Source organism: Microcaecilia unicolor, chromosome 2 (genome assembly GCF_901765095.1).
Source record: "Microcaecilia unicolor chromosome 2, aMicUni1.1, whole genome shotgun sequence".
In the NCBI taxonomy this organism is placed as follows: Eukaryota; Metazoa; Chordata; class Amphibia; order Gymnophiona; family Siphonopidae; genus Microcaecilia; species Microcaecilia unicolor.
In genome coordinates, this window is record NC_044032.1 from 496201409 (window position 1) to 496218716 (window position 17308).

The window sequence follows — 17308 nt, forward strand, 5'->3', positions numbered from 1 at the left end:
GTTTCCAATAGTGGGCAATTCAAGTCACAAATACTTGACAAGATTCCAAAAGAGTAAAACAGATCTTGTGCTGCTTATCCCAGGAATAAGCAGTAGATTTTCCCCAAGTCCATCTTAATAATAGCTTATGGATTTATCTTTTAGAAACTTGTCCAAACCTTTTTAAAACACTGCTAAGCTAATTGCTTTTACCACATTCTCTGGCAGAGTTCAATTACATATTGAGTGAAGAAATATTTTCTCCAATTTGTTTTAAATGTACTACTTGGTAGTTTCAACATGTCCTCCCTAGTCCTTGCATTTTTGGAAAGAGTAAACAAGTGATTCAAGTCTACCCATTCCAATCTAGTCAAAACTTGATAGACCTCTATCATATAGCATATTGGAGCAATAACAAAGAAATTGTCATCAAAGCTTTTTACCTCTTCAGCAGCAAGATCATAGCCATCTGGATTCATCGAAGGTAGGAGATGAATTCTAGTAGAGTTTATCAATTTCTGGATCCTTTCATTTCCAAGAAGATACTCTGAACATAAATACTGAGCAAGGTATATCAGCAGTTCTTTGCCAACAACTTCATTTCCATGCATGTTTCCAACATAACGAAACTCTGGCTTAACTGTGAAAAATTTCATTTAAACAGAAAATTTAATTTAAAGGACCATAAACAAATGCCCTGGGTTAATATACAGGTAGCAGAGAGAGGGTCCAGGGGTACACAAACAAGAAGAGCAAAGAAGAAGCACTAAAGGGCCTTCGAGAGTGCGACAATCAGAAATCCTTTAATGAATCAACCCAATATGGGCCGTGTTTCGGCGTGTATATGTCTGCATCAGGGGTCAATTGAAATCAGGGCACTTGAAAACACAGCCAAACAAAATCTTGTTCCTCAATAATATACAAGCAAAAGTAAAAAAAAAAAAAGCCACCAGAGTGCCTAAGCAGGTTGGACATGGGAAATCAATTCAAGAAAAGGGCAAACATCATTTACAGAATCAACTGCATCTTGAAGCACTGTAATTTGCAACAGAACCTGCACATATTTCATGAAATATGTGCATAAATACAAACATCTTCTCAAAAAGGCCTTTATTCAGCCTGGGAAGAGTTACATTTATTCAGGCTATGTTGAAAGTAACTTCTCGGGTATATCAGGACACAGTATTTTAAACAATTTATAAAGTACAAAAAGTAAAAAAAAAAAAAAAAAAAATTGGAGAAACCACTATAATGTGCAAACACCAAAACTACAAACAGTGGAAAAAATGACTCACTTCTTATTGATCCAGAAAACCTGTAGATCAAACATACACATGAGGAGCAAAAATGGAGGAAAAAGAGCTCAGTTGGCTGTGATCATCCCCTGATGAAATTTTCGCTGTGCCCTTACCAGGATACATCACTTTTTCTTACAGAGCTCGTAGTCTCGATCATTGGTCTAAAAACCCTTTTTAAGAAAATGTCTAGAGTTTCAAATCACATGCTCTCTCATGCATAATAATGGCTATTATTGATCTTGGTCCCAATGTGTATTTTCACATACGTTGAAGATCATATATCATAATGCTTATTGATTCCAGCAAATATCTTCACATTGTGTATTTTAACACAACTTAGCTTTAGCAGCAGGAGCGATCCCAATGGGGACCCATTTCACCTCCTAGGAATTCTTCAGGGGAACCTTACAAACTGCTGATGTTTATAAGCTGTTTGAAAAATGAAAACACAAGCAAAACTAAGCAAAACATTTCTGATAAGCCAAAAAAAAAAGAAAAAAGAATGAGGAATAAATTCTAACACTCTGGAACGCCTTACTCAATAACAGCATTTCTCCTATCTTGAATTCTTATTTATTTATTTATGACATTTATATCCCACATTAGCCACTCCGCTCCATGGATAAATCCTTCTTATCTGTTCCCTTCTCCACTACTGCCAACTCCAGACTTCGCGCCTTCTGTCTCGCTGCACCCTACGCCTGGAATAAACTTCCTGAGCCCCTACGTCTTGCCCCATCCTTGGCCACCTTTAAATCTAGACTGAAAACCCACCTCTTTAACATTGCCTTTGACTCATAACCACTTGTAACCACTCGCCTCCACCTACCCTCCTCTCTTCCTTCCCGTTCACATTAATTGATTTGATTTGCTTACTTTATTTATTTTTTGTCTATTAGATTGTAAGCTCTTTGAGCAGGGACTGTCTTTCTTCTATGTTTGTGCAGCACTGCGTATGCCTTGTAGCGCTATAGAAATGCTAAATAGTAGTAGTAATAGTAGTAGTAGCAGCCCGAGTAGAACTTATTCTCTATGACAAAACAACAGCAAAAAGTGGTGCCTTATTTCAAAGAATGCTGGTACATGCGTAATAATACGTGATGCTACTTAAAGCCACGTATTATTAAAAAAATGTACCCATTAAATCATGTTGTTTAACCCACTGGGTTCCACTGACTTGAGGCAGTGAATCCATTATTGTTCTAATTGTCTTCCCTGCCCATCTTCAAATCCTTACTCAAAGCCCACCTCTTCTCTGTAGCACATAACTACTTACCTCTATTCAGGAAACCTACACTGCCCCATTGATTGACTGCATACTTGTCCTTTAGATTGTAAGCTCTTTTGAGCAGGGACTGACCTTCCTCGTTTAAATTGTACAGCGCTGCATAACCCTAGTAGCGCTTTAGAAATGTTAAGTAGTAGTAGTAATTGTGGTAATCTTCTATCTACATCTCCTCCTCATATATTGGTTGAAACACTGTCAATAAGCCAGCAAGTAAAATTATTAATAGTACATGGCTTTAAATAGCATCACGTATTATTAAGCATGTACCGACATTCTTTGAAATAATGCACCATTTTTGCTCTTGTTTGTCATAGAGAATTCAAGACAGGAGAAATGCTGTTATTGAGTAAGGAGTTCCAGAGTGTTAGAATTTAATCCTCATTCTTTTTTCTTTTTTTTTGGATTATCAAGAATGTTTTGCTTGCTTTTGCTTGTGTTTTCATTTTTCAAACAGCTTATAAACATCAGTAGGGTGTAAGGTTAGGAGGTGAAATGGGTCCCCATTGGGATCACTCCTGCTGCTAAAGCTAAGTTGTGTTTCTTTTATATACACAATGTGTAGATATTTGCTGGAATTAATAAGCATTATGATATATGATCTTCAATGTATGCGAAGACACACATTGGGACCAAGATCAATAATAGCCATTATTATGCATGAGAGAGTACGTGATTTGAAACTCTATACATTTTCTTATCAAGGAGTTTTTTAAGACAATGATCGAGGCTGCGAGCTTTGTAAGAAAAAGTGCTGTATCCTGGTGAGAGAACAGCTAAAATTTAATCGAGGGACAATCACAACCAATTGAAGTCTTTTTCCTCCATTTTTGCTCCTCATGCACATGTTTGATCTACAGATTTTCTGGATCAATGAGTGAAATAATTTATAAAGGCAACAAACAGGGCTGGCAGGGTGACAGGGGCAGTAGCACAGGGTCCTGTCATATCCCCTCCCCCCATACTTTAAAATGTTCATCCACATTTCTCCATAGAGAGCGTCAGGCAGCAGCTGCAATTCACATAACTCTTAGGCCGCCAAGCCCAGATCCTGTTTTCTGCTGTGTTCTGCCCCTTTTTGATGTAACTTCCTGCTTCCACAAGGGCAGGATGCAGTAGAGAGCGCATTCCAGGCTCAGCAGCCAACGAGCTATGTGAATCGCTCCTACTGCCTGACACTCTCTATGGGAAAACATGGGTGCATGTTTTAAGGTATGGGGTGAGGTATCTGAGATAGAGGACATACCAGAGTTGGAGTGTGTGGGGGGTGGGTAGACACTGTACTGATTTGCACAAAGCCCCGTAATTGCTAAGGCCGGCCCTGGCAACAGAGATACCTATGTACCAGAACCAGTTTTGTACCATACAAATGAATGCTCCAAAAATGTGTGATTCCATGTATTCTATAATTATATAAATATACATCTGCATTTATGTGCCCCTTTAGAGTGTAAATGCAGAGGAAAAAGAGCTCTTATGCACATTAGTGCCTTAAACTCTATTCTGTAAGAGTGCACATAAGTGCTCTAGCATGTAACTGCAAGGACAGTGTACACATGGGAAGAGCATAGGCATGTTGCCCACTTATGCACATAACTTACAGAAGACAGTAAGTTATGCATGCCCTTGCTGCATTTATACCTTGTCTAGGGCTAGTGTAACTGTGGTCATGTAAATTCAATCATCACTTAGACCTAAGTGGTTTACGGTTTCATTTTACAGGTACTGGGTCTGTCCTTAGTGGGCTCACAATCTAAGTGGTACATTGTACTACTGTTGTACCTGGGGCAACAGAGGGTTAAGTGTCTTGCCAAGGGTTACACAGAGCTGCAGAGGGAACTAAACCTGGTTCTCCAGGATCTCAACCCACTGCCAACCATCAGGCAGCAGAAGGAATTGAACTCGGTTCCCCAGGTCTGCAACCTGCTGCACTAACCATTAGGCGACTCCTCGACTCCATTTTAGTAGATAACTTCTACTGCCTTGGATCAGCTGTTTCAGCCCGGAAGTTGGAGTGACGTCACCATTAAGTTTGTATAAATACTCGTAGTAGAGTGAGCGGTGGCCATCTTTGAGAAACTCGATATAAAGATATAGGTCTGGGATTAGTTTATCTGTAGACCCTATGATATGAAAGTGTTTTAGTTTATTTGTGGGTAATTTTGTTTTGCTATTTGAATTTCTAGGAGACTACCTTGATACAGCAACTTTCGTGAAACATGGAACTATGTCGGTTTAATCGGGTCACCGCTGTGTACATTGTGTACATTGGGATGAAAGAATAACTGCATTATAATTAAAAAAGCTAAGTAAAAGCTATTTATTATTATCAAGATTTAAGAAATTCATGAAGATTTGTAAAAGAAATTTGTTCATAAAAAATGGAAAAAGTGGATCAATGAGGATTACGTCATTGCCCCCAAGATATGCTTGGCTCATTTTAGCCATAACAGGGGCAGATGCGCAAATCTGACGATTCAAAAAAAAAAAGGGTATGATACCAGACTTACTAGATCAAAAAAAATGTGATTATGTAAGTTATAATTGAAGCTGGGCATTCTATGTGTAAAAATTTTGGCTCCCTTCATTCATATTGTATTGCCTAGTGAAGACGCTTATTGTTCTGAGCATAGCACTGAATTGTTAATGAGCTCATTTAAATATAAGCAAGCTCATTAGCATAAGATTTTTGGTCACTGCTTCAGTGCATGGTAATGCGGTGACCAAACGCCTCTGTGCATTACCCACACAATAGCATTTCATTTAGACTGGCTAAATCCAGACTAATTGAAACGTTGCAAGCGTGGTTTTCTTTGAGCATCAGGCACTCATTAAGGAAGTACAAACCATACAAAATACAGCTTTAACAGAGTAACATAGTAGATGTACAGTCCATCCAGTCTGCCCAACAATTTAAACTAATTAAATATGGTGTGTATACCTGTTCTTTGATTTATCCTTGCCATTTTTAAGGCACAGGCCATAGACATCTGCCCATAAGCTTTAAGGCTTATTTGTTCACTGAAAATGTCTGACAGGATTATGACTTTTTATGTCCAACTTCACTGCTTACCAATAAAGGTCAGTTTTATTTTTGAAATTGTGCTAGCGTTTGTACTCTACAGTGGATAAGGGTGGACTAGAAATAATAAGTTCAAATTCAAATACAAAATAATCCAGGAAACTGCACCTGCATATGTTTTCAATGATTAATGTTTTTCACTCAAAATATAGAACTAGGAACTCCCTAAGGCTATCATATCCAACATATAATGGCTTACAATCTAAAATGGCTTTTTCTACCCTTTTTCTTATCAAGCAGCCAAATTCTGAAATGCTTTGCCAGAATTTGTCATTTATCTATCAAACTATTTTTCCTTTCATAAATCCATTAAAGCTAGTTTATTTTGGAAACACATATTAGTAATATGAATCCCTTCTTTAGTTATTTAACCGTTTGAATTAGACAAAATGTATTGCCTTCTTATTACGATTTGTTGGTGGTGGCCTTCCTTGTTACTGTTTTGTGGTAATGTGGATTTTCCAGTGAGCACCACTTCTCCTAATTTTTGCAATTGAGCTTCTGTCACGGTTGTGCCCATGTTTCGTGCTCTCCTTCCTCTTGCCACCTGGTGGCCAGACCGGGTGGCTGCAATGGACTGTCTGGTTATTGTCACCCGTTCCAGATTTCAGCCCAGTCCGGTCCGGATCTTCCGGGCTGCCAGACTTGCTTGCTTTGGTTGAACCTACACAGCACCCGTAGTTGCCTGGTGATTGCAGCATCTGAGCCTCAGCTGCTGCTGGGCTTATTAGTCAGTTGGAAATTCTCTGCCTTTGCATCGCCTAAGGCCCTGAGGTTTGTTGGGGTACTGTTTGCACTTCTGCTCAGTCTGGTTCCTTGCCTTGATTCTTGTCTGCTTTAGTTAATCAATGGGTAGTTAGATTAGGCTGTTGTTTGTTTGCTAGTCCTGTCTCTGGGTTATAGTTTTGTGTTTAGTCTTTGTCCGTTTGTGTCAGTATTTGTTCCCTGTTTTAGTGGCTGCTTGCAGCTTTCAGTCTTGTCCTTTAGCTTTTCCTTCCTTGCCCTGCTGCCCCTGTATGTTCCTTTCGCCTCTGACCCTCAGTCCTGGTTCAGCCTAGTGGGTATCCAGTCCTGCCTTGCCCAGCAAGTCCTGCGATCCACCTACAGTCAGGGGCTCAACTCCTGGTGAAAGGCGGCCATGTGCAGGTGAAGCCTAACTGTTTGTCAGAGTTCTGCCCTGTCTCTAGTGTGGAGTGGTTTTGCCTGCCGCTGCTGCTTCTCGGCAGTGGCCCAAGGGCTCACAAACCTAGTTCCGGCTTGGAAAGCGTAACAGCTTCACATGGTATTATGTATTTAAACATTTTTTTTTAAGATGGGGTGCTTACAACTTTTAATTGCTTAAAGACAGAACATGGCTTGACACAGAGAGACTCCTTTTCCTTATGCAGATACATCATTACATTTCTTCCCTGCCTGCTCTTTGCTCACAATGTTTGGCTTGGATGCGTAACTCTCGATTTCTCTGAAGAATTATCACACTGGGTTGCAAGAAACTCTTAAGGGCTATGTTTATGATGCTTTAGCGCTTAAGTGGAGGAATGAATTGTCTCTTACTTCACAGGAACACCATCTGAATTCTTGTCTTCTGGAAATTCCAAAAATTATTGAGACTATAATGCTTTGTGAATTGCAATTTAAATTTATTATGAGAATGTACATATCCCCTTGTCAAGCACTTAGATGTGTGTTTGAAATGCAGTGGTACCCATGCACATCTGGGCCATATGTTTTGTTCATGCCCGACAATATTTCAGTTTTGAAAGAAATTGTGCTTTCATGTCTCCAGCTTTTGGCATGTAACCTAGAGCCCTGATTTGTGCCTTTTGCTTGATATATTCACTGTCTCCCATTTCCTGTCCAAAGGCCTATGCCTATTTTTAAAGCATGCTGTTCTTATAGCCAAAAAGACAATATTGCACTATAGGATCACCATGGATGCACCCACGCTACTACTCTGGTGCTCCTCCATGATTCTTCATTGTTCTCTGGAATGCATGAGGATCTATGTCTTGTCTTCCTCCAGAAGGAACTCTTTTTCCTTGGTTTGGACACCATTTTGGAACTCACTGACCTCTGCGACACCTAGTAGGCTCTTGAATGCCTATCAGGCTTATTTTTGAAAGAGAAGGGCACCCATCTTCTGACACAAATCGGGAGATGGGCGTCCTTCTATCAGGGTCACCCAAATCGGCATAATCGAAAGCCGTCGCGGGGATGACCAAAGTTCATGGGGGCGTGTCGGCAGTGTAGCGAAGGCGGGACTGGGGCATCCTCGGCCGATAATGGAAAAAAGAATGACATCCCTGACGAGCATTTGGCCGACTTTACTTGGTACATTTTTTCTTGCGACCAAGCCTCAAAAATGTGCCCGAACTGACCAGATGACTACCGGAGGAAATTGGGTATGACCTCCCCTTACTCTTCCAGTGGTCACTAACCCCCTCCCACCCTAAAAAAACCCTTTTTTGCCAGCCTATATGCCAGCCTCAAATGTCATACCCAGCTCCATCACAGCAGTATGCAGGTCCCTGGAGCAGTTTTAGTGGGTGCAGTGCACTTCAGCCAGGCGGACCCAGGCCCATCCCCCCCCTACCTGTTAAAATTGTGGTGGTAAATGTGAGCCCTCCGAAACCCACTGTACCCACATATAGGTGCCCCCCTTCACCCATAAAAGATGTTCTATGCGTGTAGACCATTAACACCCGGTTAATGCGTGAGAGCTTACCACTAAGTCAATGGGTGGCGGTAAGGTCTGAGACCCAAAATGGACATGCACCAATTTTCATTTTGCCGCACGTCCTTTTTCAGCCAAAATTTTTAAAAGACATTTTTACAGGTGTGCTGAAAAATGGATCTGCATGCGTCCAAAACACGCGCTTACACTAGCACAGGCCATTTTTCAGTGCACCTTCGTAAAAGGACCCCTAAATGATTTACACATGCATCTTTATAGAATAGCACTTAGCAAGATGCAATTGCTACCTATTAATGCCACTAATTGATTAATGCCCAATTAATGGCACTAATTGGCTCATTACTCAATTAAATTGTGCACACAAATTGGGCGTATGCCCAAATTTCTGCATACAGTTTTGCACACCATATATAGAATCTGGGGGATAAAGAGTAATTTTATAAAACTTTTGCACACTTAAAACTCTGTTTTACACATGAAAAAAGGCCTCTTAGAAAATTACTGCAGCTCACGTCTAAAAGTGCGTGCGATGCAAGCTGATGTCTACTTGTACAGGAGGCATGTTCAGGAGTAGAGTTTGCCCATGTGTCAATAAAATAGGCACCTTCCTGCCCATTAATCAAGGTGCTCTGTTATAAAAATGCCCCCCTAGTGGTCAAATATCACCACTATTCATGTTATTTCTGCCCCCCCCCCTCATATTACCCTTATTTTGCCCCATCTTAGACAGATACATTTTGACCCAATGCTGATCAAGTGGTTCTGAATATTGCCCCTAATGTTTTTACTTACGCACTTCATGGTGACCAGGGTTGGTTGAAAACTCTATGACAACAAGATCTTTGCCGTCGAAGCTGCGACCAATGCTGTATGTTTTGGAGATATGGGAGCATTTGGAAGCCGTCTTCTTCAGAATTCTGACCATCTGATGATATGTGTGATGTGAAAAAAGAATGAAGGTGGTTGGCATCTCAGGAAGCAACTCTTCATTAGTAATTTCCATATTTCCTGTTAAATTGTTTAAAAAATTATTCTTAATTATAAGTGTTCAGCAAAAATGAGTGTTTGGAAACAGCACAGCATATGTACTAATGGGAGTTAGTGTTAATGAAGAACATAATTAAAGCCCAGGTAATAAAGGTTAAGTGCAAGTTATTTGCATGTTCTTTACTATTACTGCAGGTTCACCAATGATAACATGAAGACACAGTCAAGTGATCTGAAAAAATTTGCAATGAACGTATTAATAGCTATGATTTAATACTGACCACTTAATATAGGAAAGTTTATTAGGGAATGGATGTAGCCTGTGCCTTTTCTTTAGTTGCTCAAGCTGAGTTACTGATATTGTAGGCATTTTCCCTGTCCCCAGAGAGCTTATAATCTTTTATTATAATACGCTAGCAGTTCCTGTGTGGCAATACCGACAAAGCCCTGTTGGCATTGCGGCACTGGGAACTCCTAGTGCAGCTTGATAAAAGAGGCCCTAAGTTTGTTTGTGAGGGAACAGAAGGTTAAGTAACTTGTCAAAAATCACAAGGAGCAACAAAGAATTTAAATCTTAGCTTGCTGGTTCACAGCCCAATGCTCTTAGGCTATGTCTCAACTCCTGCAACTCAGGAAGCGTAGTTTGGATTCTGATGTTGAATTTAATTATTAACCTTTTCAAATTCAAGCTCAAGGTGAATAACAAGTTCATTACAATAGGTATTTCTTTGTCAAAAAGATCTATGCAATAATGTGTGTAACTGTCCAATTAATGCATATTAAATGTCAATAATATATTCTATTTGTCAATAACGCAGCTTAAAGCAAAATCATTGCATTAAATAATAATGAGCTGGGAGTGGAGCCTCAAGATGGCAGCAACACGCTAGTTGGTATATCTGGTCAGGTCTGTTGCTTTCTGCGTTTTTCCTGAATCATGGTGAAGAGGAAAGATTTGAGGTCTTTCCTTCCGTCTTCCACGGTTTCACGTAGCACACTACCCTGATCAAGGAGGTTTAATAGACAGGAGATGAAGTGATGTCAGAACGCTGAAACCAATTAGTTGTCTAAGTTTCCCCTTCCCAGCTGTCATCTCCATTCAATCGAAATAAAGCAAGCAAACCTATGAACTGCTGCATTCACCTTGTCGTTCTTTATTGTTGGTAGCATTTTTATTTTAATCTCACTTATATTTTTAAACATGCCAGCTTGTGCAGTATACAGATGTATACAGAGGAAGTATAATAATGGAATAATTTTTCATAGGTAGAGTAGTAATTTGTTATAAATCTTAATCAGTGGTCAATTGGAGGGGCTGGTTACAGGGACACCCTAGCACGTGTTATATTTGTGCAGAGATTTTTTTCTCCTGGTAATGGGCCACTAAAACAGACATCATGTTACAAGAATCAGGTGCTCAACATTCAGAATTTCTATCTATTTATTTATTTATGACACTCATATCCCACATTTAACATGTATTAGGTGGAAACCAGGGAGAATTTGAAAGTTGTTTTTTTTTTTTTTCTTCCTGTGCCTAGATCAAAAAAGAAAAGATGGTTTGTGGGAACTTGCTCCTTTTCTTTTGAAGAATGCAGTGGTATATTATAAAAATAACTTAATATTGTTTATTACTATTATTTACTACTGGTTGATATACAGCAGAAGTTAATCAAGTCAACTTCATGCTTTGTAATATAATTTTTAACAGCATTTTCTCAGTTATTGCCCAAATACAAATACAATTATAATGTTAATTATACGACTGTGTCTGCCTCTTATGGTAGTTAGAATAACCTGGTCCTGGAGTTACCCAAGGCAGTCAGGGTTCAGGCTATTGACAATGAATATTAATGAGAGAGATTTGCATAAAGTGGAGGCAGTGCTTGTTATGAAATGCTTTGAGTCCTACTGATATGTACATCTGTTGTCCTATTTTGGCGGGTGGAAACAGTCAGGTGTGCTTATAAGGAGGGAGGGGAGTATGGGAGGGGAAGGGTTCTTGGGGTATGTTCTCAGTAAAAATTTGTATTGTGCCATGTTGGATGGTTTACTGTTTTTTTCTTGTTCTGTATGAAGCTTATCAACCAACATGTTTTGCTTTTAATAAAGATGATTAAAACATAAAAAATAAGTTTTGGATGTTACTGAATTCTATTAGTCTGTCTCGCTGTATTTCCAGTTTTGGAACAGTATAAGCGTCACAAGAACAAAATATAAGAAAACCAATGGACTGCATTAGGGGCTTATAGCCCATTTAGTTATGTTTCAACAAATTCTGTTTGACAGCAAAATATTTTTATTATTTTGACTTATAAACCACTTGTCCCTGAAACATGCTCAAAGAACAAAATAATTCATTTGTGTATCTGAAAGGTAAACTTCTACAAAAATTATGAAGATGTGATTCCACATGCCCCAATCAAAGGAGAATTTAATTCTACTTCCATTTAATTTGAATATATTCCATCATCTTTATAATACCAGGCTTCCAAAGGCAGATTACCAGTGGCGTTCCTGGGCTGGATGGCACCTGGGGCGGAGCGCCGATGCGCCCCCCCCCCCCCCGAGTGCAGCATGCCCTCCCCCCCACTAGATGACACCTCCCTCCCTCCGGCAAAATGACACCTCCCCGGATGCACGCCGCTAGGGGGGGGTGCCGCGGCGCGCGCCTGCTCCTCCGAATTCGCTAAACTTCGTTCGTTCACTGCAGCTCCCTCTGCCCCCCCTTGGTACGCCACTGCAGATTACAATAACGTTTAAGATGAACTCATCAAGAAACAGGATATCCTTACTAAAATTTGGCCATCTGTATTGTATACAGTGTATTTATTTAGTTTTAGTGTAGAAAAATGAGCACAAAATAAAGAGTTTAAAACTGCTGTTTCTACCAGCTATAATAATTTTTAGGCTGTTTTAGTAACATTCAACTGTTATTTCATGATATTTATATCTACATATGAGAAGCTTTCAAATAAATTAAAAAGCTGTCCAATAAGTAAAAAAAAAAAAAAAAAAGCTTTTGTCCTCAACCTTTTAAGGCACTGTCTATCCAACTGAAACAGCTTTAGACTTGATACAGATGGATCAACAATAAAAAAAAAACCAACAAAGTGGATGCAATAGCTCATAAGTTTGCTTAGTTTGTGTTGAGTGAATGAGGATGACGACTGCGCTAGGAAGGGAAATCTTAGATTGTCCTAATTGGCTTCCTTGCTTACAGTGGACTAGTTAGGCTCACTTCCATTCCTGTTTATTAAACCTCCTTGACCCTGATGAATACCTCCAGATTATCACCATTGGGAACAGTAGCCAAGGATAGAGGGCAGCTGCTCCATTCCCCAGAATCTTTGATATAATTTATTCCGGAGGATAGGAGGGCCCCCAGAAATCTGGCTATGGGGAGTGTAGGGCAAGCAGAAAAACAATGTTTGCAGCAGTATGCTCTAATTTAAGTTGAGGAGGTGAGTCAGTGAAGTACATTAATGCACAAACAGAAGCCAATGTACGGAGCATAGCCTAATAAAGCAGTGGACTGAAAACAAATAAAATGAAACAACAACAACAAGATTCAAATCCTACTTCTTCCATTGATACACCTTATGATTTTAGGCAAGTCACTTCACTATTTATTTATTAGGATTTATTTACTACCTTTTTGAAGGAATTTATTCAAGGTTGTGAACATCAAGAGTAAGTCAGACAAAAGCAATAGGCAATTACCACTGTAAAAATATTCAAGCAACAGTACAAAGTATAGCATAGTATGCTATTTGCAATGTCAACACAATACCTAATAAAGGATTTTAATAGACCGCATAGGGCATAAGCAAAGATGGAACAACAACATAGGGGCTTTCCCCAGCCAATTGGCTGTCTGCATGTTTCTCTGCCCCCCGTACCACCCACCACTACCACCACCACCACCACCACAGCTGACATCTTTGCCCAGCCAACTGGCTGTCTGCTTGTTTCTGGCCCCTAATCTCTTTTCTGCTCTCCCATACTGTTTTGCTCAAAGAAATCTAATGACAGGAGACAGCATGAGCCTATCTGGCACATTATCTGGGCTAAAGCCAGTGGGCAGAGATTACCGGCATATTGGTAAGTCCAAAACAATAGGAAACACTATTGAAAACAATAGTAAACTTGTAAGATTTTATTAAACTGCCTTGGTTTTGCATTCTCTTTATATCCAGGACCTCTTTATCTCGCGTCACCTCCATCTGCTCGCCATAACAGAAACCTGGCTCTGTCCTGATGACTCTGCTTCAGTCGCAGCCCTCTGCCATGGCGGTTATCTTTTTTCACATACTCCTTGCCCTGCTGGTCGCGGGGGCAGTGTTGAACTACTTCTCTCTCCCTCCTCCAGATTTCAACCCCTTCTTCCACCTCAATCTCACTGTTTTTCCTCCTTTGAAGTCCACTCTATCCACCTTTTCTCTCCTCTGCCTCTTCAAATAGCGGTCATTTATCGTCCCCCTGATAAGTCCCTTTCATCCTTTCTCAGTGACTTTGATGCCTGACTTGCCTTCTTCCATGATCCTTCCTCCCCCTCTCTCATCCTTGGTGACTTTAATATTCCTGCTAATGATCCTTCCAACTCTTATATTTCCAAGTTACTCGCTTTAACATCCTCCTTTAATCTCCAACTATGCTCCACCTCCCCCACTCATCAAAATGGTCACTGTCTTGATCTCATCTTCTCCTCTAACTGTTCACCCTCTAGTTTCCTTGCCTCTGATCTTCCCCTCTCTGATCACCATCTTATAACTTTCACACTTAAATTTCCTCCCTCCCAGTTCTGTCCTATCTTATCTAATTTATCTAGGAATCTTCACGATACTGACCCTTCATCTCTACCCTCCCATGTTTCAAACCTCCTCTCTACTGTGGCACCACCCACGTCTATCAACAAGGCTGTTTCTTCTTACAACAATACTCTATCCTCTGCCTTAGACACTCTTGCACCTTTGATGACCCGCTCTATAAGGCGTACAAAACCCCAACCTTGGCTGACTTCTAATATCCGTTACCTACGTTCCTGTACCCGCTCCGCCGAACGCCTCTGGCAGAAATCTTGGACCCTTGCTGATTTCTTACACTTTAAGTTCATGCTGACCTCCTTCCAATCTGCTCTTTCACACGCCAAACAGGATTATTATATCCAACTGACCAACTCTCTTGGCTCTAATCCTCGACTTCTCTTCACCACATTGAACTCTCTCCTCAAGGTGCCCCCTCCCCCAATTCCCCCTTCATTATCTCCTCAGACCCTTGCTGAATTCTTTCACGACAAGGTTCAAAAGATAAACCTTGAATTCTCTACCTCGCCACCTCTCCCTCCACGAGTCCGTTCCCCTCTCTCTCCTTCCCCTCATTCCTTTTCCTCCTTTCCTGAAGTTAATATAGAGGAAACTACACTTCTCCTTTCTTCCTCAAAATGTACCACCTGTTGCTCTGATCCCATTCCCACCCACCTTCTTAATGCCATCTCACCTGCTCTTATTCCTTTTATCTGTCACATTCTCAACCTCTCACTTTTCACTGCAACTGTCCCTACTGCCTTTAAACATGCTGTGGTCACACCTCTCCTTAAGAAGCCTTCACTTGACCCTACTTGTCCCTCTAATCACCGACCCATCTCCCTCCTCCCTTTTCTCTCCAAATTACTTGAGCGTACTGTTCACCACCGCTGCCTTGATTTTCTCTCCTCGCATGCTATTCTTGACCCACTACAATCTGGTTTTCGCCCTCTCCACTCAACTGAAACTGCGCTTACTAAAGTCTCCAATGACCTATTACTGGCTAAATCCAGAGGTCTCTATTCCATCCTCATTCTTCTTGATCTTTCTGCTGCTTTTGACACTGTTGATCACAGCATACTCCTCGATATCCTGTCCTCACTTGGATTCCAGGGCTCTGTCCTTTCCTGGTTCTCTTCCTACCTCTCCCGCTGCATCTTCAGTGTTCACTCTGGTGGATCCTCTTCTACTTCTATCCCTCTGCCTATCGGCGTACCTCAGGGTTCTGTTCTTGGTCCCCTCCTCTTTTCTATCTACACTTCTTCCCTTGGTTCATTAATCTCATCCCATGGCTTTTCCTACCATCTCTATGCTGATGACTCCCAAATCTACCTTTCTACCCCTGATATCTCACCTTGCATCCAAACCAAAGTTTCAGCATGCTTGTCTGACATTGCTGTCTGGATGTCTCAATGCCACCTGAAATTAAACATGATCAAAACCGAACTTCTCATTTTTCTCCCCAAACCCACCTCCCCGCTCCCCCCGTTTTCTATTTCTGTTGATGGCTCTCTCATTCTCCCTGTCTCCTCAGCTCGAAACCTTGGGGTCATCTTTGACTCTTCTCTCTCCTTCTCTGCTCATATCCAGCAGATCGCCAAGACCTGTCGTTTCTTTCTTTACAACATCCGTAAAATCCGCCCCTTTCTTTCCGAGCACTCTACCAAAACCCTCATCCACACCCTTGTCACCTCTCGTTTAGACTACTGCAATCTGCTTCTTGCTGGCCTTCCACTTAGTCACCTCTCCCCTCTAAAATTGGTTCAAAACTCTGCTGCCCATCTCGTCTTCCGCCAGGGTCGCTTTACTCATACTACCCCTCTCCTCAAGTCGCTTCACTGGCTCCCTATTCGTTTTCGCATCCTGTTCAAACTTCTTCTACTAACCTATAAATGTACTCACTCTGCTGCTCCCCAGTATCTCTCCACACTCGTCCTTCCCTACACCCCTTCCCGTGCACTCCGCTCCATGGATAAATCCTTCTTATCTGTTCCCTTCTCCACTACTGCCAACTCCAGACTTCGCGCCTTCTGTCTCGCTGCACCCTACGCCTGGAATAAACTTCCTGAACCCCTACGTCTTGCCCCATCCTTGGCCACCTTTAAATCTAGACTGAAAGCCCACCTCTTTAACATTGCTTTTGACTCGTAACCACTTGTAACCACTTGCCTCCACCTACCCTCCTCTCCTCCTTCCTGTACACATTAATTGATTTGATTTGCTTACTTTATTTTTTGTCTATTAGATTGTAAGCTCTTTGAGCAGGGACTGTCTTTCTTCTATGTTTGTGCAGCGCTGCATACACCTTGTAGCACTATAGAAATGCTAAATAGTAGTAGTAGTAGTATTAGGAGGGGATCGGCGGGGGGGGGGGGAGGAATGTAAAGGGAGTTTGGGGGATTTGGGGAGTTTTCTTGGAGTCTGTGAAGAGGGAGGGTTATTTTCAAAATGTTTTTGTCACTGCTCAACAGCTTGCTTTGCTATTTGTAATGCTGTATTGTAGATTTCAGTAAAAGCATGAGTAAGCAAACAAAACATGAACCATTAGAATGTGGTCACCACACAATTCCAGAAATCATCATCATTTGCAGAAATCATCCAAAGATGATTCTGTTCGTTTTGTGTGCCTGCTGCTGAACTTGGAGTGTGATGGTGCTCGTCAGAGGTAATGTCTATATGAACCGCTGTAGTGCATGGAGGCCGCTACTTCCCCCCACCCACCCCACCCCCACTCCATCTGTGCTACATGCCTTTTTTTTAATTTACTTTTTTATTGGTAGTACCTTTTTTTGTGTTAGCAATTTTGAAAGGAAGGGTGAATGCTGGGTTACCCGGCCTGAGAAACTGGAGGTGTGGAAAAACTGTGCCTTTATTTTTGCTTGCCACAGTGGCTCAGGTTCTGCGCCAGGGCCAGGCTACAGTGCCAATCCTGCTTGCAGCACCACTGCACCTCCGTGCAGCACCACTGTACCTCCGTGCAGCCCTGCACTCAGCCACTGGGGACTGGTGAGTTGCTGCCCACCGTTACCAGAGATGTGGTAGAGGCAGGGCTCGGCACCACACATGTGGTTGAGCTGTATGAGGGCAGAGATGCACTGGCTGGGGCAGCGTCGCTGCAGCTGGGTCTTGGTGAGCAGCCACACAGGCATGCAAGTCTCACCATACTGATGGTTCCTC

The 17308-nt window shown here is 41.4% G+C and overlaps 1 protein-coding gene across 1 annotated transcript in view; it reads right to left on the bottom strand.

Annotated features, from left to right (window-relative positions):
• The window catches only part of CPZ (carboxypeptidase Z), a 148177-nt gene that overhangs the window by 63789 nt on the left and 67080 nt on the right, over nt 1–17308 (bottom strand). Inside the window, exons 4-5 of the mRNA XM_030191145.1 lie at nt 9132–9347; nt 423–619 (exon numbers count right to left, since the gene is read on the bottom strand). Of these exons, the coding sequence (XP_030047005.1) occupies nt 423–619; nt 9132–9347 (413 nt within the window). The remainder of the gene's footprint in view (nt 1–422; nt 620–9131; nt 9348–17308) is intronic.